At 33.7% G+C, this 23,928-nt stretch overlaps 1 protein-coding gene across 2 annotated transcripts in view; it reads left to right on the plus strand.

The window, feature by feature from the left end:
* Window positions 1–3,907: 3,907 nt before the first annotated feature.
* The window catches only part of LOC118202686 (sodium-dependent nutrient amino acid transporter 1-like), a 166,262-nt gene continuing 146,241 nt past the window's right edge, over window positions 3,908–23,928 (plus strand). Inside the window, exon 1 of one of the 2 annotated variants that reach the window (XM_035374862.2) lies at window positions 3,908–4,115. In XM_035374862.2, the coding sequence (XP_035230753.1) occupies window positions 4,113–4,115 (3 nt within the window). In that variant the 5' untranslated portion in view covers window positions 3,908–4,112. The remainder of the gene's footprint in view (window positions 4,116–23,928) is intronic. The other variant, XM_035374864.2, reaches the window with a different exon arrangement.

The following is a 23,928-nucleotide window of genomic DNA, read 5'->3' on the forward strand; positions in this document are numbered from 1 at the left end:
AGGCTTACTAGTGACCGCGAAATAACAACGAAAAGTGCGTTTGACTAGCGAAACACACTCTGAATAAACTGAGATAATCATACGTTTAAATAGCACTTTAATTTTAATATAGCACTTTAAATTTACATCTTGGCGACAGAATGCGAGGGGAAGTTGAGAAGTTAAGAAGTTGCGAACAGGAAAACTTAAAATAAATGTGTTGTGCAAAATAAGGAAAATCCTCCAACCTCAATTGAAAAAGATCTGGAACGAGTGGTGAATCGAGAGTGATTCTCCAGGATTAAGCGAAGAGAGGAAAAATTCAAATGAACAGCGACCGATTGGGACCGGTTCGCGAGGCTGGAGAGAAAAGCTAAAAGAATCGAAGGGGGAAGTGGGATCGGAAGAATCAATCAAACGCAAACTCCCTGAAATAGTTTCGTTGAACAGTAGTCCTGAGATTCTCTACGTCCTTTCTACATAGAACTAACAATACAATTCTAGAATACAATTTTTTAAAAAGTTGGGAAATGATAAAATTTAATCTCACTTTAAACATGGGAGGATAAACATTCTTTTCTCCCCTAAAATCGGAATCGAACTTTCTTGGCACGCTTCCAAAAACAGTTCCCCTCTTTTTTTCTCCAATCAGGTGTTTACTTCCTCAGTCAAATGAATCAATTCGTGAATGAATAGCAGATCTCTATTCCTGGCACGCTTCGAATAAGAGCTATCCATGAGCTGTAAAAGAACTACTACTTCGTTTTCTGGAATCGGAGTTCATTCGCTAAGTAATTTGAATCGGTTCTTCGAATCAGTTTCTGAAGAAGAATCTCAATCAGAATAAAATTAAAATAAACAATTTATTAACAAGTCAGCTTGATGATTACACAGATTGAACTTTCATTAACTTAACAAGTTTTAGTTTAAAGTAAATCGAATCGAGTATAAATAAATCCAATTTTAAAGTTTCGCTTTCTGTGTCTAGTTAGATGCAGAGAACCTAAAGCAAACGAGTTTTTGCCGGCCGGTTAGTAGAAAAAGCACAAGTGCAACTAAACAGTCAGCATAAAAGGCCATTCACTCTACGCCAAACCTAGAAATTTCATTCTTTTTAAAACTTTAAACTAGTTTGCATTCTAGTGAAGGATGAAGAAAAATAAAAGACTAAAACCACAAAAATAATACCATAACTGCCTTATTAAAATAAAAGTACTTGTCGCTTTTACTGGCGATCAGAGCAGCAAGGGAAAAATGTGGCCAGGCGCCATACCAATAAAAAACAGCGCTTTTAAATAATGAAAATTTAATGGAAATGTTAGGAAAAAATATTAATCTTTTTTATTCTTCCCCTCCCCCCTCAAAAAAAAGAAATTCCTGTTCCTGTTTAGAAAAGTTATAATTTATTTTTCAAGCGCTCATAAATTAGCTATAGCAGCCTACCGCTGTCAAAAATGTAGTTTTTAAAGAAGCGAAGCAGTTGTTGATGCAAAAATCTTTCTGTCAGTTTTTCGCATTGCATCCCCCTATAGCTTCTGAGGCGGTATGTAACTAAATCAAGTTACATGAAATTACATGCCCGTTTTTAGAAATTCATGTAGAGGGTAAAAATACCTCCTTTTTGGAAGAATTGTAGAGTCATTAGGTTAATTGGAAGCAGAAAAGATGAAAAATATGCAACCGCCTTTTCCGGGAATCGAACCACGAACCTCTGAAATACCGGCCCAGCGTGCTAACCACTACACCACGAAGGCACGCCAGGAAAGAGAGAAAACACCTTATAGAATGAAATTGGTTTGGTTTGGTGTATGTCATTACTGCAAAGCCTCGAGGGCTAACTGCCTAAAAGTAGCGATGTCTTCGTGGAGGACTCTCTCATATACACGTTAAACTCGTTGAACACTGGTAGTTCTATCCAAGTTTCGATAGCTGCATGGGTGTTTTCGTGGTTTTACCCATGTGTAACGTGTATAGGAGTCAATTTCCCTTAGAAAGTCTTTCACGAAGGCATCTCTTCCCTTACGCAGATAGCCCCTCGAGGCGTTGCTATAATTACACAAACCAAACCAAACCGTTCGCGGGATTTGAACTCAGACCGAACTACTAGTGTTCAGCGACTTTACCGCTCGGCCTCGAAGAATGGTGGGCCTCGAAGAATGAAATAACTTCATTTTCATAAATTAAAAATTCTCATGATTTTGAATTCGAAAAGAAACGATATCTTTTGAACGGGGAGGAAAAAAGTAGGTGTTTTGCAATTCGTATTGCTTGGTTTTTTTTTTTTTTTTTTGTTATAATTTTGGATTTGCTGTAGCGTGTTTGCTATAGCGCCGCCAAATTTGGCGACTAATCGCTGATCGCTTTTAAAACCGGCAAGTACCAACATAAAGCCCTTTAAGTTTCATATGAGCTCGTTTCTCTTAGAAAGTCCTTGCGAAAGCAATTATCCTACGGCAGCTAGCCTCCAGTGCTCTACCATATTAAATAACTTAACTAACAGATGTAAGAGAAATAATGAATTGTTATAAACTGCGAAGTTTTAATACATTTTTCGGTACTCTTTTGTTTTGAAGGCCGTAAGAAAATTGCAGCGAAAATGTATGCGCAAAAGCGCCAAATCTAGCAAACGCACCCATTTAACAGCACGCCAAATCTAGTGTACGCGCTCCCCTCAGTTTATATAGTGCTATATTTCTTAAGACACCATTGAAATATTAGTTTAATTTTTAAGTCCTTTTTTGATCTTAAATCCTTTTTTGATATCTTATGGATTTAACAATTTGGGAATTGCCCATGACGAAAAGTCTGCAATAGAATTTTGGGTAAAGTACAGAATCACCCACTGCTTGACCAACACCTCCTTCTATAAGGAGGTGTTGGCTTGACGCGTTTTTAAGAATTGCACATACTCGGTATCCATGCGCACATCGACCTATTTTCACTTAAAAAAAAAAAAAAAAAAAAAATCCCAGATTTGCACAAAAATGGCACTGCGCACTCCCTAGACTTTATCTATGTACACATCGACCTATTTTCACTTAAAAAGTAAAATTAAATTGACAAAAATCCAATTGTTTTTACCCTTGTAAAAAGCGGCAAATAAATAAGTGAGCGATTCTGCACTTCTGAATTCCGATTCTGAATATTTTCAAAGAAAAGGCATCATTCATTATAGAAAATTACGTTTGAACAACCAACAAGATGAAATTGCGCTTTAGCGATAAGTCGGTAGCAAAATAGCGATGCAGGCATCCATTCAGTTATGTTTAGCAATTTTTATATAAATTATAATAATGATCTGAAATAGTTATTTACTCTTATGCTTCCATTCATGTTTAGCCTTTTTCATATAAATTATAATAATAAAAAAGTATTATATTAAATTAACCTTTCATCTAAATTAAAACATCAATCTTAGTTATTTACAGTTATACTTCCTTTCTTGCCGCAATTATTAGGGTTGCCGCAATTATTTTTGGCAGCATTGGCATCAACAATACTTTGGCGATTTTTTACGGCCCTCGAAACCGAATAGTACCCATTTTTCTAAAAAGTGCTTTTTAGCCCGAAAATTATTGAAATGCTGGATTATTTATATTGAATTCAAAGAGATGTTTTCTGAAAAGCAAGGCCGAGTGAGTAACTTTTTTTTGTGTGTGAATGACAATCTTACGAAAAGTTCCGAACGAGTCCAAGGTCTTTTACTGTGCAATCTCTCCTCTCACCTGTTTCCCAGAAAGTGAAAGATGATGATTATTATTATGTTCTTTACTTAGAGAATGCTATTTCCAAATTGGCCTCATCACAGTCCCGGATTTTAAATCGTTGACCCAGCTAACGATGATATAATAGCAAACAGGTAGTTCGAAAAATGGATGGCATAAAATCCATTAGGAGAGCAACAGGTTTTTTGGAAGCTCGCCAAGTCGTCGTGTTCTCTCCCCCCCTTCTAAGCGGTGTCAGCACGAGTTGTCAGTCGACTCGAATAATACCAGTTCGTGAATGAAAGGTAACAACAGTGGATGTTAATAAGTATGACGACCTAATACGAGTGCTAAATGTTGTTACAAGTGCCGCAAAATTTGGAATTTTGAGTATTTCATTGGAGTTCGTCTGCTCGTAGAAATTGGGATATGGTATGTTTATTTTGGGACAATTCTTTTTTATTTTTTGTGCAATGTGCCTTATTCAGTTCAGGTTATCCCTCTTACAAGACGATAGAAAAAATTGCGAACCTTCCCGTTTAGCACGGCAACAGAGTTACATTCTAGCATGTTAAAAAATATACCTATTTCATCTTACACTTTATATATGTATATACTTCGATAACACAATTTTTATTCTAAACATTTTAGTTGCATACTATGTCATGCTGTGTAGGACATAATAGCAGCTTATATATTTATACAGATAAAAATAAAATAAATACAATGATATACGCATTTTCTCACATTGATCTTTCTTTCTATTTTAAAAAAAAATTTTTTTTTTTATTAAGTCATGCCCATCGTTTACACAGAGAGTATCTTGCGCTTCAAGTGTTCATTTGTTAGACTGTATAAATTACATAATTGGGACTTTTTAAAAAAATATTTTGGGTATATGTGGTTACTTTGTTTTGTCATTTTCGGGAGGCATTATTGTGAAATTATATTTTAGTTCCAAACTGTGTCTGAAAGTTAAAAAAAAAAAAAGTTTTAAAAGAAAATTTGTATCTTTGGAGATGAAAGTACAAATTCTGAATCGTTTGTTAAAAGGAGAAAAGGCATCTGACGTTGCAAAAAATTAAACTTTAAATGATGTAACAATGAGAACCATTAAAAATTACTTTATTATTTATTATTACTTTATTTAAAAATACTTTATTATTAAATTACTTTATTATTTATCATTAAAATTATTTATTATTATTAAAAATTAGTTTATTATTTATCATTAAAATTATTTATTATTATTAAAAATTAGTTTATTATTTATCATTAAAATTATTTATTATTATTAAAAATTACTTTATTGTTCACTTCGGAACGCGTCCCGCTATTGTATGTTGGTTGCTAGTCTCGTATAACACGGTTTCACACAACACGGCGTTATAAGGAGTTTATAAGGAGGAATACCCTGTATACCACTATTTTATTAAATAGTTTACTTCATATTCCTAATAGTGGGCTTCCTTCAGAATTATGTAATGAAATACGTTTTAGATTTTATGTAATAAATCATTTATTTAAAATTACAGTTGAAGGGAAATGACTTTTGACGTAATTTATCTCTGCTGAAAATATTATTTCAATCGCCTTCCAATTTACAGAAGCAGTAACGAGGATCATGTCCACGATTAACTCAAAATTACGATGGCAGTTAAAATAATGCATGAAAGAGGAATAATCCACATTATTAATTAACAGAAAAACACTATTAACAACTTGCGTGTATTTTTCAAGCAATTTTATATGAAGAATAAGTATGTTTGGCTACGTAAACTAAATCAGTATTCAAGATAAACACACACACGGCAAATAACGGAAGAATAAACATCATTAGGGGAGGGGGGGGGAAAAGAAAGAAACTAAACTATAAATGACATTAAAGAATAATACTGACTAGAGGCTTTGAATGTGATTGCGTTACAAATCTCATAAAAAAGTCAGAATGTTTTATTTCTCAGCGAGCAGTGTTTACATATCGCCGATTACTATGCTACTGCGGTTAAAATCATCATCAGTAATTTTTTTTAGACTGTTTAATTATTTGTCGAATTTCAATATTTTTGGAGTGCTATTATTCGCTTTGGTCGACAAAGTCCAACAGTGTTTCAAAATAAATAATTGCTATCTCTGCACTTATGTAATTATCAGCATCTTCTTCGCTTGTATTTTTAGTATCATATTCTGCCTCTTGTGTTCATCTAACATTTGGTTTGTTTTAATGTAGAAACAACTTTCTTGCTTTTAGTATTTGTAGCGCATTCCTAATCCATTTTATAGTTCTAAAATTTTAAATCAATTTTTAAAAGAATGAGATATTGTACACACAAAAAAATTATGAAACAAAACAAACAAACAAACAAAAAATCTGAAAGCCTTCGGATTTTACATACCGCCCAAAGAGGCGTTTTTTTTAACGTTTTGTGCGTTACAAACACATTAAATATCACGTTCTTCGCAGTTAAACCAGAAAATTCAGTTCAATAGCAATATCGCAAAACAATTTTTAAATGAGCATATCTTTAGAATTTCCGATACACAGTCTCGCGCGCTGGAGATAAAAATGTCTCCCCCCTTACAGTGTTGCCATTGCACGCTTTGAAATCGTGGAGTTTTTTAATCAAAAATTCGTTAAAGTTTTACAAAATATGAAATAGATCATAAAAAATTCTAAATTTGGGCTTCCAGATGCCCATATTCGGATGGAAAAGTACGTTATTCAAAACTGGATGGCTTTAGGTACCGTCGTTTTATCACAATGCAAGAAAAATACATACAATCATGCAGATTCTTCATTATTTAATTTCTTTAAATATAATACAGGACTGTAGTATTTGGTAGCAGCAGTTTGAAAAATGAACCGACATTTAAAGTTTTAAACGCAAAATGCCAAAGCGAAATTAATAACCCTTCCGGGCTAACCCCCTTTGGGCGAAAATGAAAATCCCAAAGATCAACCGATACGATGGCTTCAAACACATACAGAGCGAATTGTAGAAGGTTATTAAAACTAAACCTAAAGACGGAATTCAGCGCTTTGCGGACTTGGGTGATTTTTTTTCTTCTGCACACTCTCACACATCATATGGAGTTGAGTGGTCGTGTGTGAGCACCGTCACGCACAAAAATCCGCAATTCGAATAATTCGCACGCGGATAATCCAAAGTATATTGTATATTTATAAATAGCAATAGAATTTATATATGCGGAAGTCTTTCTTCAAAGTTCTGAATGATTATAATAATCAAACTATCATTAAGAAGCAAATTGGCTTGATTTAATCGCCTAATCAACTGTTTTACCTGAAATGTAGATTAGAAAAGTCGCGCGATTGACAGTGCAGGGAAAGAAAGTCAGGATTAATTGAAAAACAAACGGATTATCCAAACTATCAACTTTCATGAATATTGTATGCGTTTATTTCTTAAAAAAAAAACAGTAATGTTTTTTTAGACTGTTTAATTTATTTGTCAAATTTCATGTGTATTCTTCGAGGTGCTAGTCGTACCCCTTTGGTCGACCAAGTCCAACAGAGTTTCAACAGAAATTATTCCTGTTTGTGGACTTATCTAATTATTCATCGATTATACATGATTTCATAGATTTACGATGACATAGTTTACAATCAACTCCTGAATTAATTGGGAAAATACTGTAGGCGACATCGGCGGTTAACTCTGAAAATTATGGTTAATCCAAGGTAGGCTAAAAATACAAGCAGGAGGAATAAAACATGTTATAATAACATTAAAATACTATTAGAAATTTATCTGTATTTAAGAACAGATTTCCAGCTTAGCAAAAAAATAGTATTATTACTGATTACTCTATGCAAACAATTTTATAAGCACTTTATAGCGCTGCTATTTGTCGTATTCCAAAAATATTAACCACGTACTTTCTTATTTGATAAAAAGAACTACGCATAAAAAGAATTTCAATAATAACATATATGCAAATGTCGCATGTATGGTTTGCATATGTCACCGCAAACCGTATGTGCAAATTATATGCGAAATTGTACTTTTTTTGATATATTATAATATGAAATGCTTGAAAGAAACGAAGTTCTGCCTGAAAAATGAGATTATAGGGGATATGTCTATTTAACATTCAGTAAACGCCTATCTCGCTAAAGTGCAAGATATCGCAAAGCTGGCAAGGCTTTGGCAAATTATTTTTGTCCCCAAATTTGGCGGGAAATCGCCAATAGTCGCCAAATTTGGCAGCATTTCTTTTCGGTCCCTGTATAACCAATTGATATTATAACTGAATAAGTTTAAATAAATATGTAACTTAATAATAAAATTTTTTGACTGCTGAATGCTATGACTCAGAATGTTTCTGATTGCTCTCATTTCGAAAACTCATTCGATTGTACTTCTAAACTTAAAACATGGTCAGAAGAGGGCTTCTGTAGTGCTTTAAAATTGAAACGTCAATTTATTTTCATTTTCTTAGTTTTATACATATATATATATATATATATATATTTGATCAATATCTTTTTTAAATGTTCGCATTACGTTTTATGGTCTCAACTGCTTTCGTGGTTGCAATCATTTTTTTAGTAGTTCAGGATGGGCGAGGGGAACCCGCATTTAAAATAAAATGTATTATTGAAGTTCTTTTTTCTCGTGCTTCTTTTTATTAAATAAGAAAGTACGTGGTTAATATTTTTGGAATACACGTCCACACCCTATACATTATTTTCTTCTCCGTTCTTTTCTCTTCGGCATTTTTCCCCTCTTCGTCTTTTTAAATCTATTAATCAAGAGGTTAATGTCACTGCTAACGCTAGTAAGAATAATTAAAAGTAAACTGTAACTGAATTACTTATGCCTTACAACTAGTTCATCTCATAATATTTTAGAACTGACATCAAAACAGTTCACAGGGTGCAACTCATAAAATTAGATCATAATAGTAAGGCTTACAACATCCTATGGATATATTATCAGGTTCAATGTTCCGCCTTACTTGCTTTGGGAACATGCAAAGACCTGACTCGGAAGAGGGAGCTTACTAAAGCTATGTTCAATAAATGTGGGAAGTAGACAAGATACACAGGAAGGGTATACGAAACCCTTTATGTTTCACTCTTTACAATAATTTCCGGACTTCGGAATACAGAGACCAACCACTTGTGGTCTGAACGTAAGAATATAAAAATATTAAGTAAATTATAACTTAACTTTGGGATAATAAACAAGGACCTACATGGAAGATTGGCCGTATATTAACAGGAAGCCGTATGTAGTACAGAGAACTGTTAACACTACAATACGTTTAAAATTATTAAGAGGATTAAACCTCTGGCCTGGAAGGCAACCAGCAACCGAGTAAAACTGCTAAGGCAAGTGGCCTGCTTCTACTAACTCCTTCCTCTCTCTTGCTTGGTAAAAAGCCACAACTTAAGTACTTGGCGTTCGCCAGACAAATTTGCATAAATAAGTTAAAGCTTTTAATTCTGGCCGGAAGTAGAAAATAAGAAGTGATAGTAAAGATTTAAAATAAAATAAACGTTAGTAAAACTTAAGATCCTTACATACTTCCCGCCAGAGTTAATTAGTTTGAAACTGAGGTCTGAAACGACCTTGTTGAAAACTTTTAGCTCTAGAATCTAAAGCGAGGCCAATCTTTTACAAACATTTCTCACTAGAAACTAGAAATTAAAAAAAAATTTGATTTTACATTATCAGCTCCATGGACAATTACTTTTCATCTGTACTGCATCTAAACAGGAGCTTTTAGTTGAAATCTGGTTCCTTCCAGAGATCTGGAAGGAAAACTAGTTTAATGAAATGTTACACAATTAAATGGCAAGTCACATGAATATTTATATTTCTCTTAACATTCTTATTTCATTCATGACTTTATTTTAATTATCTCTCCCCGTGCTCTCTGACACGTGTTGTAAAAGAAAACACCAAACACGAATGTTTTTATGTACAAGTGTTCAATACTGCCGCCTACAATCAAAACACTAACGTGTTAAAATTCAACATGACAAGACCTCGTAACACACCTTATCTTCATCTCTAAACCCTGAGGTACTATTCTGAAAGTGGCTAACTCTGAAGTGTAACGTCAGAGAGCCTAACTACATTCATTCAACCTTTAACACATATTCACAATACTTTTCTCTTTTTTTCAGTCACACGAATAAGTTTAAAATTTTTGGCATTACTTTCACTTTTACCATATCACAGTATTTCTTAACATTTAAAATAACAGTTCACATTGTATATAAGAACATATTAACATGCCGTTAATTTTACGCAATTTAAAACATACATTAGTAGTACATTGTTAACTTATATTCTTTTCCAAGCAAGTGCCAATTATTCTACATTGAAACACTACATTTCAAAAGTCTTTCAGACCAAAACTTTTTTTTATGCCAGAATCTTTTAAATAAAATTTTCCACAATAACTTTTACAATATTCAAGTATTTACACATTCCTATTATACATCAACTTTAGTTTTACGCGCGAGTAATTGATAAACATAATACCAAAATCGGTAACAACTCATTTCTCGCCTTTTTGGCGATAAAGGTAGACCTCACATGAGGTAAAACATCTTGAATTCTGCCACTTGCAGTAAGAATGAAAGATTAACTTAAGTTTGCAAAGTAACATAAAATTTTACATATCTTTGTGATATTCGTACATTCTTTTCTCTGCCCAGTCCTGGAAGTTAGCAAAGATTCGTGTTTGATTTATCCTCCTTCTTGTGCGGGCTCGCCCTTCAGTGCCTTCCTCTAGGAGCTTTCTTTTCTCTCCAGTTCGGTCACCCTTGAATACCTTCTTTTTCGCCTCTGCCTGTGGTCTTGGCCGTTTGATGGCCGCTGGTCTTGGCGGAACTGGGACACTTCTCTCTCGTTCCTGCTTGGATCTCGTTGCTGGCCGTTCAAATTTTCCTTGTATCTTTTCCTCCGCCGCTGGTGGTCCTTCCGCAATTCGGCGACATTTGCTGCGTAGAGTCCTGTCCGATGAGTAGATCTTCCGTTTGGGAGCCGGGTTATAGCTGCCGTTATTTCTCCTGGCTCTCTTTGCATTCGTCGTACTTCTCCCTTCTTCATTCTGGGGGTGGTCGTGCGCTCTCTTTTGTGGTCGGTGGAACGGCTTCTTTTTCTTGTTACCTTCAATTTTCCAACGGGGAAACTTTCTTTTCAATTGCTCCTGCCTCCTAATGGTTTGCCCTTGTATTTGTCGTTGTTCCACCTCTGGAGCTTGTGCCTGCAGTGCCTGCCGTGCCGGATCCTGCAAAAGATCTTTAAATATTTGCATTTTATTACGGTCATAGTAAGGTTTTATCTGGTTTGCGGAGCATGTTTCACCATTCCTGGCTTTTAACACCACTACAGCCTGAGTTATTTTTTCTATGACATATGGTCCTTCAAATCGTGGAAAAAATTTGGCGGTTTTATCTTCTGGTGCTGAAGAAAGTGAATGCTTAATTTTTAATACTTCATCTCCTACTTTATAAGTTACTCCACGTCGTTTCATATCATAATAGAGCTTCTGTTTTCTTTGTGCTACTTCAGTGTTCTTTTTTGCTTCTTTAATTAATTTTTCTATATCACCCATTTTGAATTCTGGGGCTCTTTTTTGAACATAAAATAATTTATCTAACGGCGTTATAATCTTTCTGCCTAAAAATAACTCAGCAGGAGTTTTGCCCGTCGTATCATGTTTTGCGGTCCTAAGGGCGAAAGCTAATTCATTGACATAGTTATCCCAGCTTTTATGAAAATTTTTAACATAACTACGGATAATTTTCACTATATTTCTATTGACCCGTTCCGCTATATATGATTGCGCCGATACGAGACGATTTTTAAATGACGTATGCCCAATTTTTGGCACATGTCTTCAAATATATTACTTACAAATTGAGGACCATTATCCGATATAACTTTTAGGGCCGCCCCGTATTTTAAAATATATTTATTTAAAATAGAATCAGTAACTAGTTTCGCGGAGGGTCGTTTTAAGAGAACAATTTCGGTCCACTTCTTACTAAAATGATCAACCATAACAAGGAGATAGCGACTTTTATTTAACTGACTTTTTGGGAAAGGGCCCAATAAATCGATGCCAATTATTTCATTTGGAAAATCGGATTTAATACTATTTAGAAACCCGGCCGGGTGGAAATTAATATAATTAACTGCTTGACATGTTGGGCAGGACTGGACATACGCCCTTGCTAACTTTTGCAGTTCAGGCAAATAGACTGCCTCGCGTACGCGTTGGATAGTTTTTCGAATACCAGCATGAGAAGCTAAAGGGCTGTCATGTAACTCCTGCAGGATATTTCATGTAAAGACTAGCTGGGATAACAGGTCGAAATTCGTTGTTGGAATTTGTAGTTTTTGTATAAAATAATAGACCATCTATTAGTTCGTAATGGGCCGCCCTATTTCTTATCGCCACAATATCTTGGTGGCTAAAATTTTCAGGATCTTTTAAATAATCATAAATATTTTTAAATTCGGTATCCTTACCCAGTTCGGTTATTACAGTTTCTCGGGAATGTATCGTACATGCTGTGAGCATTGCCACCTTTACAGTATTTCCTTTTTCATCTATTTTTATTGTGGATAGGGCATCTGCTACGATATTTTCCTTTCCGGGGGTGTGCTTAATTACCAAATTATACTCTTGTAACTTGAGTGCCCATCTTATTAACCTTGGGATAAATTTTTTCCTGAGTACAATCTAGTTACCGCCGCATGATCAGAATACACTGTTACTGGCGCCCTTCCAAAACAGAGTTGGAACTTTTGCACTGCTAACAGAACTGCAAGTGCCCCTCTCTCAGTCGCGGAATAACTTCTTTGTGTTTGATTTAAAGTTCGACTAAAAAATGCCACGGGCTGCTGATTTTGCGAAAGTACCGCTCCTACCGCATAATCCGAAGCATCCGCTGAAATTTCTAAATTCTCATCCTTTTCAGGAAATTTCAACACAGGGGCTTGCGTTAATGCTTGCTTTAATTTTTCGAAAGCACTATTGGCTTCGGCCGTCCACGAGAATCTTGCCTTTTTCCTTTTTAGTTTTAACAATGGTTCAGCAACAGTTGCAAAATCTTTTACAAAGGACCTATAATATGAACAAAGTCCTAGAAAAGAAGAGAGCTTCTTCGCCGTATTTGGCGGCGGATACTTTTGCACAGCGATTATTTTTGATTCGTCTGTCTCGATTCCTTTCTGAGATATTTTGTAACCTAAATATTTTAATTCAGGGGCTGCAAATTTGCACTTTTCGACATTAACTTTTAGACCGGCCTCATTTAATAATGAAAACACCTGTCTTAAATCCTGTACATGTTGGTCCAGATTATCACTAGTAATAATATATCGTCTAAATAGATAAATGTGGACTTTCCAAGAACAGGCCTTAGCACAATGTCCATACATCGCTGAAATATTGCCGGTGCCCCTGAAAGGCCAAACGGCATACGCAGGAATGCATAAGTGCCAGACTTGGTTATAAAAGCAGTCTTAGGCACGTCCTCCGGTCTAATCCCTATTTGAAAATAAGCAGTCGTTAAGTCTAAAGTCGTCATATATTTGCTAGACGTTATGTTCCTTAGAATTTCTTCAATAATAGGTAACGGATATACCGGATATTTAGTTATGGAGTTTAATTTACGATAGTCAATCGCGAAACGCCACCTTTTTGGATGTGTTAATGGATAGTCATTGTTTTTCTTACATAAAACCACCGGCCTAGCATAACTACTTGAGATATGCGTTATGATCTTTTTCCGTAACATATCTCTAATGTGCCATTCTATAATTTTTTCTTTATTCTTATCATACCGGTATTCTTTGTGGCGAACTGGCATTGAATCTCCGGTGTCGATACTATGGTTAGTAACTTGAGTAAATCCTGGAATATCACTAAATAACGAAGCAAATTCACTTACCACTTGTCGGATTCTTTGTTGCTCTTCCTTAAGCAGGTGGTCAAGGTTTAACATTGGCGGTTCCGTTTTTTCTTCTCGAACTGGTTTCATCGTCAGCTTAAGGGACGCTACATTAAAATCCAGCGTTGCTTCTGCCTCTGAAAGAAAATCTATTCCTAAGATGATATGTGCTTGCAGATTCTTTACTGTAAAAAACATAACCTTTACTTGTTCGTCCTTGATACGGACGTATAGCGGTAATTTACCTATGCACTTGCATCTTTCTCCTTGGGCAGCTAACACTGTCGTATTAATTATCCGAATTATATATGCGGTATTTCCGAAAATACTTCCTAAAAAAATCTTCTGCCACACAGGAACACTGCGCGCCTGTATCCAGGAGTGCGGTGGCTGGGATGTTATTCACCAACACTTCAATCTTTGGAAGAGTCAAATTTTTCACCATCACTGTATTTAACTTGAAGGAAGAGGGGTTTTCTTGGCCTTCGGATTTCCGCACCCTCCCGTCAGCAGAAATCCGTTTTAGTTTAAATCTTTCTTTCTTTCCATGCTTTTCTTCTTTTTCCACTGGCCTTCAGACTTTTTTCCTGAATTGCTATTGAACTGTCGACGTTCGCCGGCTGTTTTTGGATACTCGGGTTTCCTTGCCCACTGATTCGCTTTGCTGTGTGCTTGACTTTGCTGTGGTCTTGGCTCACCAAATTGGTTTCGTTGTTGATATTGGCGTCTTCTTTCAATGTCCGCCGTTCTTCTACTTTCAAACTGGATTGCTAGCTCAAATAATTTTTCCAGTGTAGTCGGATTCCTTAATTCAATAAAGTCTTGTACTTGGGGAAGTAACCTCGGCAAAATCACTTGAATTATCTCAGGATCCGGACGGTTTCCATACAAGAGTTTGAAGACGTGAATTTTTCTTAAAATAAAGGTGGAAAGATTTTCGATTCTTTGCTGATATATGCTGAAAAGTTCCGTTTCTAATTTCGCACGATCCCTTACGACAGGGAAGGCTTTTACTAGGCCAGTCTTGAAATTTTCGTAAGTATAGGTGGGACTTCCTGCTTGACCCAAGAGACTTCTGCCTATGCATTTGAACCAATTAAGCGCTTGGCCCCTCAAAGCGCTGGTAGCTAAGGTGACTTTTTGGAACTCCTGCACGGGATACATCATGAAGTGGTCATCTAGTTTTTCCAAAAAACTGGTTACCGGTGAGTTTCCATTAAATGTTGATTCTGGTTTCATCGCTGCGCTCATGGTCTGGACGATGTAACCAAATCCTTCCAGGGCGGCATTTCTGGATTCTGAGCCGCTTCTGCAGGCAGCACATGTTCTTGTTGAAACTCGGCCATGGCTATTCTTCTTCGTCGGGCGCCACTATCAGGTTCAATGTTCCGCCTTACTTGCTTTGGGAACATGCAAAGACCTGACTCGGAACAGGGAGCTTACTAAAGCTATGTTCAATAAATGTGGGAAGTAGACAAGATACACAGGAAGGGTATACGAAACCCTTTATTTTTCACTCTTTACAATAATTTCCGGACTTCGGAATACAGAGACCAACCACTTGTGGTCTGAACGTAAGAATATAAAAATATTAACTAAACTCTAACTTAACTTTGGAATAATAAACAAGGGCCTACGTGGAAGATTGGCCGTATATTAACAGGAAGCCGTATGGAGTACAGAGAACTGTTAACACTACAATACGTTTAAAATTATTAAGAGGATTAAATCTCTGGCCTAAAAGGCAACCAGCAACCGAGTAAAACTGCTAAGGCAAGTGGCCTGCTTCTACTAACTCCTTCCTCTCTTTTGCTTGGCAAAAAGCCACAACTTAAGTACTTGGCGTTCGCCAGAGAAATTTGCATAAATAAGTTAAAGCTTTTAATTCTGGACGGAAGTAGAAAATAAGAAGTGATAGTAAAGATTTAAAATAAAATAAACGTTAGTAAAATTTAAGATCCTTACAATATGACTGCAATCTTAAAATTTACAGTTTTAAGTATATAAAAATAACATCTTACCTATTTTTCGAAAACTTAGGAATTCATTTTAAATTCTTTTACAAATCGTTGCCATCCTCAGCTTCAAAACAAAGAATAACTAAATTAAATATTTCAATTTTTTCCAGTGTTTTTTGATGTTGAGTTAACACTCTTGTGCTTTAACAGTTGGTATAAACTTTGTGAATAGATATGCTTGAAGAGCAAAAAAATTAAAGAAAAAGAGAACTTTTTGTGAGAACTCCAAGCAGTAACAATTTTTGTAGGTGGATATCTTTAGTTTGCATAGCAAATATAAATACTATACCAAATATAAAAAAAAGAATGGTAACACTCAAAGCTCTGTAAACGTGACTACTGGTCTGCTGAGTGCGCCCACGGCAAAACGCATTCACATTTGCTAATACAAGATAATCTGGAGATTAATATGTTATTGAAATCAGGATATCTTTATATTATTCTTATTGAAATCCGCATAGCTGGTTCAATAAATCCTTTATGTTAGTACGTATGCCTATGCGCTAGAACAGAGTTTCTTAAACTGTCGGTCACGACTCCCATGGAGGTCGTCAGAAATTTTAGCAGTTCTGATATTTCTTTAACTTATTACAATAATTTTACAATTACCAAATATTTTTACACAACCTATCTGAAAATCGAGAAAAATAAGACAGTACAGGAAAAAAAAAAAAAAAAAAAAAAAAAAAAAAAAAGCGAAAACATTTCGACGCATTCTTTTTATAATATAAACGTTCATTTTACTTTGCTTTGCACGTGACGCTCTCATTTCGTCTGTTACTTATTTAAAATTTTCAAGTTGTTCTATGTCTTAAAATTAGAAATGAAGTTAATGACCTAAAACTGCAATAGTAAATTACAGTACGAGTGACAAATTTCACGTATTCAGTCACGCATTTGTCGGATTTGCGTAATGCTTATGGAGTCCAACAAAATTTTCGTAAATATTTTGGGGTTCTGGCGTCGGGAAAAACTTTTAGTGATAAGAAGGGGGTAGCGACTGAAAAACGTTTAAGAAGCCCTGCGTTAGAATATACCCGGGTGAAGCATAGATATTCAAAATGAGAGGAAGTTATGAAGAATATTTTCTTTGATATTCTGTTATATTTTTCTTCTGATTAAATACAATGGAATATAATAAATAAAAAACATATTAAAAATAAAATAAATTATTAGATTATTTCAAATCACACTATGGCTATATGCATAAGGAAAGCTTTCGTGGAGGGCTTTCTAAAATTAACAGTAAGCAACAAAATATTACCGCAACTCTATTCGACAGAAGAATGATTAATAACTCCATTCCTATTCGATTACAGACAAATAAAAGCGTTTGGCTTCAGATCTGTCTGCGGGATTTTCCGCTTATGCTGCATGAATACCAATAAGCTCCTTTTAGGAAATTCTATAGGAAAGCATCTCTAAGGCAACTTTCATTCGATTGGCTTCATGTAATGATATTTTCCCTCTACTTTTTAGTCAAAAGAGCTTCGTTCCTGAAGGGCTATTGTTTTCGTTTTGCGATTATGCGTCGATTTAATAAAACGGTGAATCACTTTCAAACTGTTGCCACAAATTATTATCGCCCTGTGTTATATTTAAAGAAATTAAATAATGAAAAATCTGCATAAATGTATGTCTATATTTCGCATTGTGATAAAACAACGGTACATAGAGCCATCGAATTTTGAATGACGTAATCCTCTTACGAATATGGGCATGTGGAAGACCAAATTTTAAATTTGGAATTTGTTTTATTATCGATTTCCTATTTTGTAGCACTCTAACGAATTTTTGATTAACAAACTCAAGGATTTCAAAGCGAGCCATGGCAACAGAAAAACATGGTACAGAAAAAACATTATCTCCAGCGGGTGAGTCTTTGTATCGGAAATTCTAAAGACAGGCTCGTTTTAAAACTATTTTGCGATATTGCTGTTGAACTGAATTTTATTGTTTAAGTGCGAAGATTGTGATATTTAATAAATAAATGTAACACACAAAATGCTAAAAAAACGCTCTTTTGGACGTAATTTAAAATCTGTCAGATTTTCTTTCTTTTTCTTTTTTTCATTTATTTTCAGATTGAATTTTTTGAACTATTGAGTTGTATTTATTGAAGATAAGTTAATTTTTATCTTCTGATCAAATTTGTAAAAAATTCTGGCAGCTGCTATTATCGTTAAGAAATTTAAAAGATATATTTTATGAGTAAAATAAAAGGATGCAAATACAATAACACTTACTAATTCAGAAGTCAAACAACAAAAATCAGCGTTATATTTTCAAATTTTCACAGGGCTAGTTTCGATGGTTTACTGAATCACACCATCGAAACTAGTCCTGTGACAATTTGAAAATATAACGCTGATTTTTGTTGTTTGACTTCTGAATTAGTATTTGTTCGGCGTGTTATTGTGTCTTAACAATAACAATTCTTAACGAATACCATTTTTATAAACTTATCTCTATTTCATTTCGTATTCCTATTTTCTCCCAGCTCTAAACATTTACTGCGTTTATTTCTTTTTAATTTTGTAGCATAAAATACCAAATATTTATTTTACTACTCTGGCCGAGTGGATAAGGTCATTGACGCGAAAGCGATTTACCTCGCTGCAAGGAGATTACCTTAGTTGCATTTTAAAGTGAACCTGTTTTCCTTAGAAAGTCCTTTTCAGAGCATCCCTTAGCCAGATAACCTTCACATGTTTTTCAGTTTGTGAACTGAATAAGCAATTGATATAGTTCATCCAAAATTTATATCTCTGAAAGCACGCTGTTTACTAAAATTTAACCTTTAAAGGTGCTACTTTGGTAGACGGTTTCTCGGATTTTGGCGAGCATTACGACTTATGGTAAACCCATTGCTGGAAACGTTATTTATGGTAACCGATACTTTGTTGTCATTTTATTTAAAAAATAATGCGTTTTATTTTGCATTAATTCCGTGTTTTAAATATTATTTGTAGCTTCTAAATATTAAAAACCAATTTGATTTTGCACTTTTATTTGAAATAAAAATTTGAGAACTACTCTGAATTTCTCCCCAAATATTTTTGGCGAGAAACTCCACGCTGCCATATTACTATCTAAATTTTTTGTCTACATTTCGAACTTTAAGCCTAGAATGTCTCCAAAAACACGGTTTTCGCGAATGCAAAAACCACGTTTTGAACACACAATTTAAGCTAAAAATCCGAAACAAAAACAAAAAGTTTAGATAGCAAAACCGTGAAGTTTCTAACCAAAATTATTTGACAAGAGTCCATGTACACAGCGATATGTTTTAACTTAAAAAAAATCTACGAATGGCACCATCTAGGCAACGAACGAATTTACGAACTACGCACACCTCGCTTTAATAAATTAACATAACAACAACAAATTTCAAAGAATACCATGTACATAGCGTTCTGTTTCAACTTTAAAAAACATCTACAAATTGCACAATTTAGACGGTACGCACTAATCAACAAAATAACTAAAATAAATTTCAAACAACTCAAAAAAAGAACAACAATAACGACAGAAATTCATACTAATAAAACAATGAACATAACATTCTACAAAATAAGAACAAGAATAAAATAAAATGCACTTACCATTAATGCTTTTTCGAACAGCAGAAATACCAATTTCATACCGCCTTTAACATGCCGCCATGTAATCACTATCGTATTTATATGACAGCCAGACACACTATCCAGAAAATTCATACTATGGTTCACAAATAAATAAAATAACAAATAATCACAAATCCCTAATTCTATCACGCACAGCCACTGGCATGTTAAAGGCGGTAATATCCCATACCTTCTTTCCACACCTCCAAATACCCATTGCCCCTCAACAAGATGGTCACGACGATATTTCCTTACGCCGAACTTAAATTCAACAACTTTCACCGTTAAATCTTTTCCCCCTAGCTTCTCAGACACAAAGCATGACGGGAACCAACGAACTCCAGCGAAAGATTTTTCAACGTCAACAGGGTTGCCATACAACACGCAATCGCGCCAAAAACCAGCGCAGAACACATATCGCCACATTTGGTGAAATTAGGGCGTATATCAAAGGTGTACCAAAAATTTTATTTATTATGATACTTTGTATAATTTCTGTTGTCGATGATGTAATCAATAACGTCACCTTACTTTAAAAGTAATTGGTTTTAATATCTATAAATTTAATCTAATGTTTTAAACATTATTTATGGCTGTTAAATATTAAAATATAATTTAATTTTGCATATTTTTTGAAAAACTATTTTATTATGTATGATTAATTAAATAATTTTAATTCTAGGAGTGATGTAATCAGCTCCTTGATTGGTTACAGAATATTTGTGCATCAACGAGCTGTAATCAGCTAACTGATTCGTTACTGAATGTTTGTGCATTAACGCGCCATTTTAAATTTTATTATTTATTTCTTCAAATTCCTTAGATTTCATAGGAAACGGATATGTTCCTTTCAAAGATGAATGTTGTTATTGGCAAGTACTAAGAATTATTGGCATCGGAATAAAAAAATTGTCCTTTGAGACCTTATTTTGGCCAACCTGGCTTTCCTAATCAAAGATTTATTTATAAATTGCTACAAGGATCAGAGGAAAATTATTTTAAATTTTCGGAGGAAACCTCGCTTATTGCTTCTTTAATGAAGTGCGAGAAATGTGGATCACTGATGAAGATCATTTGAAGAGCCGATTCTGAGGGCGGCCGTATATGGTATTGTGGTCACGGTGGAAGAAATAACCGCTGTACCGGTAAAAAAAAGTATTAGACATTCCTCCTTTTTTACCGGCAATAAACTAATTGCTGTCATTTTAGCTCTAGTGTACGAAGAATTCTTATTTACTTATTTTAAAGCATTTGAATTTAAGTAATATTTTAATTCTTTTAAACGTTGGTATGATGGTTTTTAATTCGATATTCAATTTACGTAATATTTTAATCCAATTAAACGCTGGCGCAATGCTTTTATAGCGGTGTTTCTATGCTATTTCTTTGCTATATGAAAGTAATAATTTAACCTTACTTTAGTATTTTATACTCGTAGTAAATATATATATTTACATTTGTCTGCCATCTTAAAAAGTAACGTTTTCAGCAAAAAATTAATCCATTATTTTTAACGATACTTACTTTTTTAAAGTTTCGAATACTTTACTATGCGCAAAATACGCAAAAATAGCGTTTTTCAAGATGGCTGACGATTAAAAACGGCGCCAACAATTGCGACAAAGTAAATCGCCAAAAATCCGTGCAACCGTCTACCAAAGTAGCACCGTGCCAACATTTAAATACTTACGCCGATTAGATTTATGAGCCAACTTCGCGTTAAACTGAATTGTGTAGTGTTTTACTTCTAGCTTAATATTAAATTTGAACTTACTGTTACTTTAAGTCGCATCACCAGAATGGGTGGACTGAATTGTAAGCATGAGTGGTGCGTTCATGTTCCAGTTCTAATTTAATAAAAAGTTTTGTTTTGAAAGCTTCTTTAAGACTTTGTTGTTTTATCCAGACGCGCCGATAATTTGCTGAACGTCTGTTAGGAGTTTGATACTATTTTACAAAACAAATATAACAATAATAGGTGCTACTTTGGTAGACAGTTGCATGAAGTTTTGGCGATTTACTTTGGCGCAGTTATTGGTGCGGTCTTAACAATCGTCAGCCATATTGAAAAACTCTGCTTTTACGTATTTTGCGCATAGTAAGGAATTCCAAACTTTGAAAAAATAAATATCGCTAAAAATAATGGATTAATTTTTTGTTGAAGACGTTGTTTTTTAAGATGGCTGGCAAATGTAAATAAATACATTTAATACGAATTAGTATTTTAGTATAAAATACTAAAGTAAGGTTAAATTATTACTCTCATATAGCAAAGAAATAGAATAAAAACAATGCTATAAAACATTGCGCTAACGTTTAATTGGATTAAAATATTACTTAAATTGAATATCGAATTAAAAACCGTGATACCAACGTTTAAAAGAATTAAAATATTACTTAAATTCAAATGCTTTAAAATAAGTAAATAAGACCGTTTCGTAAACTAGAGCTAAAATGACAGCAATTAGAAGTTTACTGCCGGTAAAAAGGAGAAATGTCTAATACTTTTTTTTTTTTTTTTTTTTTTTACCGTTACAGCGGTTATTCCTTCCACTGTGACCACAATACAATATACGGCCGTCCTCAGAATCGGCTCTTTTAACGATCTTCATCTGCGATCTACATTTCTCGCACTTCATTGAAGAAGCAATTAGCGAGGTTTCCTCCAAAAATTTAAAATAAATTTCCTCTGACCTTTGTAACAATTTATAAATAAATCTTTGATTAGGAAAGCCAGGTTAGCCAACATAAGGTCTCAAAGGACAATTTTTTGATTCCGATACCAATAATTCTTGGTACTTACCAATAACAACATAGATCTTTGAAAGGGGCATATCCGTTCCCTATGAAATCTAAGGAATTCTAAGTAAATCTAACGATGAATAATAAAACTTTAAAATGGCGGTAATGTACAAATATTCAGTAAACAATCAGGAAGCTGATTACAGCTCGTTAATGCACAAATATTATGTAACCAATCAGGGAGCTGATTACATCACTCTTTGAATTAAAATTATTTAATTGATCATACATAATAAAATCATTTAAAAATGCAAAATTAAATTTTATTTTAATATTTAAGAGGCATAAATAATGTTTAAAACATTAGATTAAATTTATAGATATTAAAACCAATTGCTTTTAAAGCAAGGTGACGTCATTGGTTACATCATCCACAAGATAAGATTATATAAAATATCATAAACAATAAAAATTTTTTATTTCAAATAAAAATGTAAAATTAAATTGATTTTTAATATTTAGAAGCCATAAATAATATTTAAAACACGAAATTTATGCATAATAAAACACATTATGTTTTAAATAAAATGACAACAAAGTATCGGTTACCATAAATAACTTGTCCAGCAATGGGTTTAACATAAGTCGTGTCGCTCGCAAAAAAAAAAAAAAAAAAAAAAAAAAAAAAAAAAAAAATCTCGCCAAAATCCGTGCAATAATACCAAACTTTGTAACTATTTCTGATTCTTCGGAGAGTATTATCAGTATCTTGGTACCATCATTATTTACAGCAAATATATCACGTATGTGTTACCTTGAAATAAAAATTATTTTTGATTTCTATGGATAACTGATTAGTACATGTAATGAAAATTTTGTTTGTATGGTGTTGAAGAGTAAGAATATAAACTTAAACAAATAAATTTGAAAGAGTTAAGATTTCAGCGGACCCCCCAAAAGAGCAATATTAAAGTTTAATATGGTTTTACAGTAACGTTTATGAATAGGGATGGTTCGGGTGGAACAGCGAAACATTTAATGGAATATTAGGTGAATGTATATTTAGGCTAACATGAGGCCATTGTATATTTTCTGCATATTGGGAAAAAAAAAAAAAACTTGATTTTATAAACGTATTTTATGTTTCTAACTAGATATGTCATGAATATACTTCACTTTTTATTTAAACCAATCAGATTAAAAAGTAAAGAAAAGAAATATTAAAAACTGTTTCTATTGCTTTTAAATAGCCTATTTTTTATGTTAATCAGTAACAGTCAGATTATATTTGGTATATAAATATCTTATATTTTGCCGAATGGCAACAGACTCGAATGAAAAGTTAAACAACGAAAAATAATGTTTCGAGACTAAATAGCCTTTTGGGTTTATAAAAAAAAAAAAAAAAAAAAAAAAAAAAAAGTGTAATTTTCAGTTGCATTCTTAATTCAATATTTTTTAGATTCAATTAAATTATATTTTACACTTTTAGTATACACTAAACAGAAGAAATTTTCTTATAAAGTGTTAGTGTATATACTTAAAACCAAATTTTTATCTTGCCACAGGAATCGCTGTTACTATTATTATCTGTGTTGTTTTTATTAAATGGCCTCTGAACTCGTAAAATAACATGCAGTTCACATTTAGAGCATTTTATCTCAGTTATGTAAACATAACTCGAGGTTTTTATAAGCCAAACTAAGCCCTTTAATGATTTTTTCGCTCTTTAGAACATTGCTGATTTCATTGTTGAGAAAAAATTGATATCATTTAAGGGACTAATAATATTAAGCAGCATTTTACATAACTTTCTGCTAGCAGTTAAATAGATTGTAATCAATGGTAAGAGAAATTGTATTTATATACTTTTAAAAATATTTAAACTAGTGGTTACAAGTACGTATTTTTTT

This window comes from Stegodyphus dumicola, chromosome 3, assembly GCF_044657685.1.
Source record: "Stegodyphus dumicola isolate Sdum_Otavi_A_Nest chromosome 3, ASM4465768v1".
In the NCBI taxonomy this organism is placed as follows: domain Eukaryota; kingdom Metazoa; phylum Arthropoda; class Arachnida; order Araneae; family Eresidae; genus Stegodyphus; species Stegodyphus dumicola.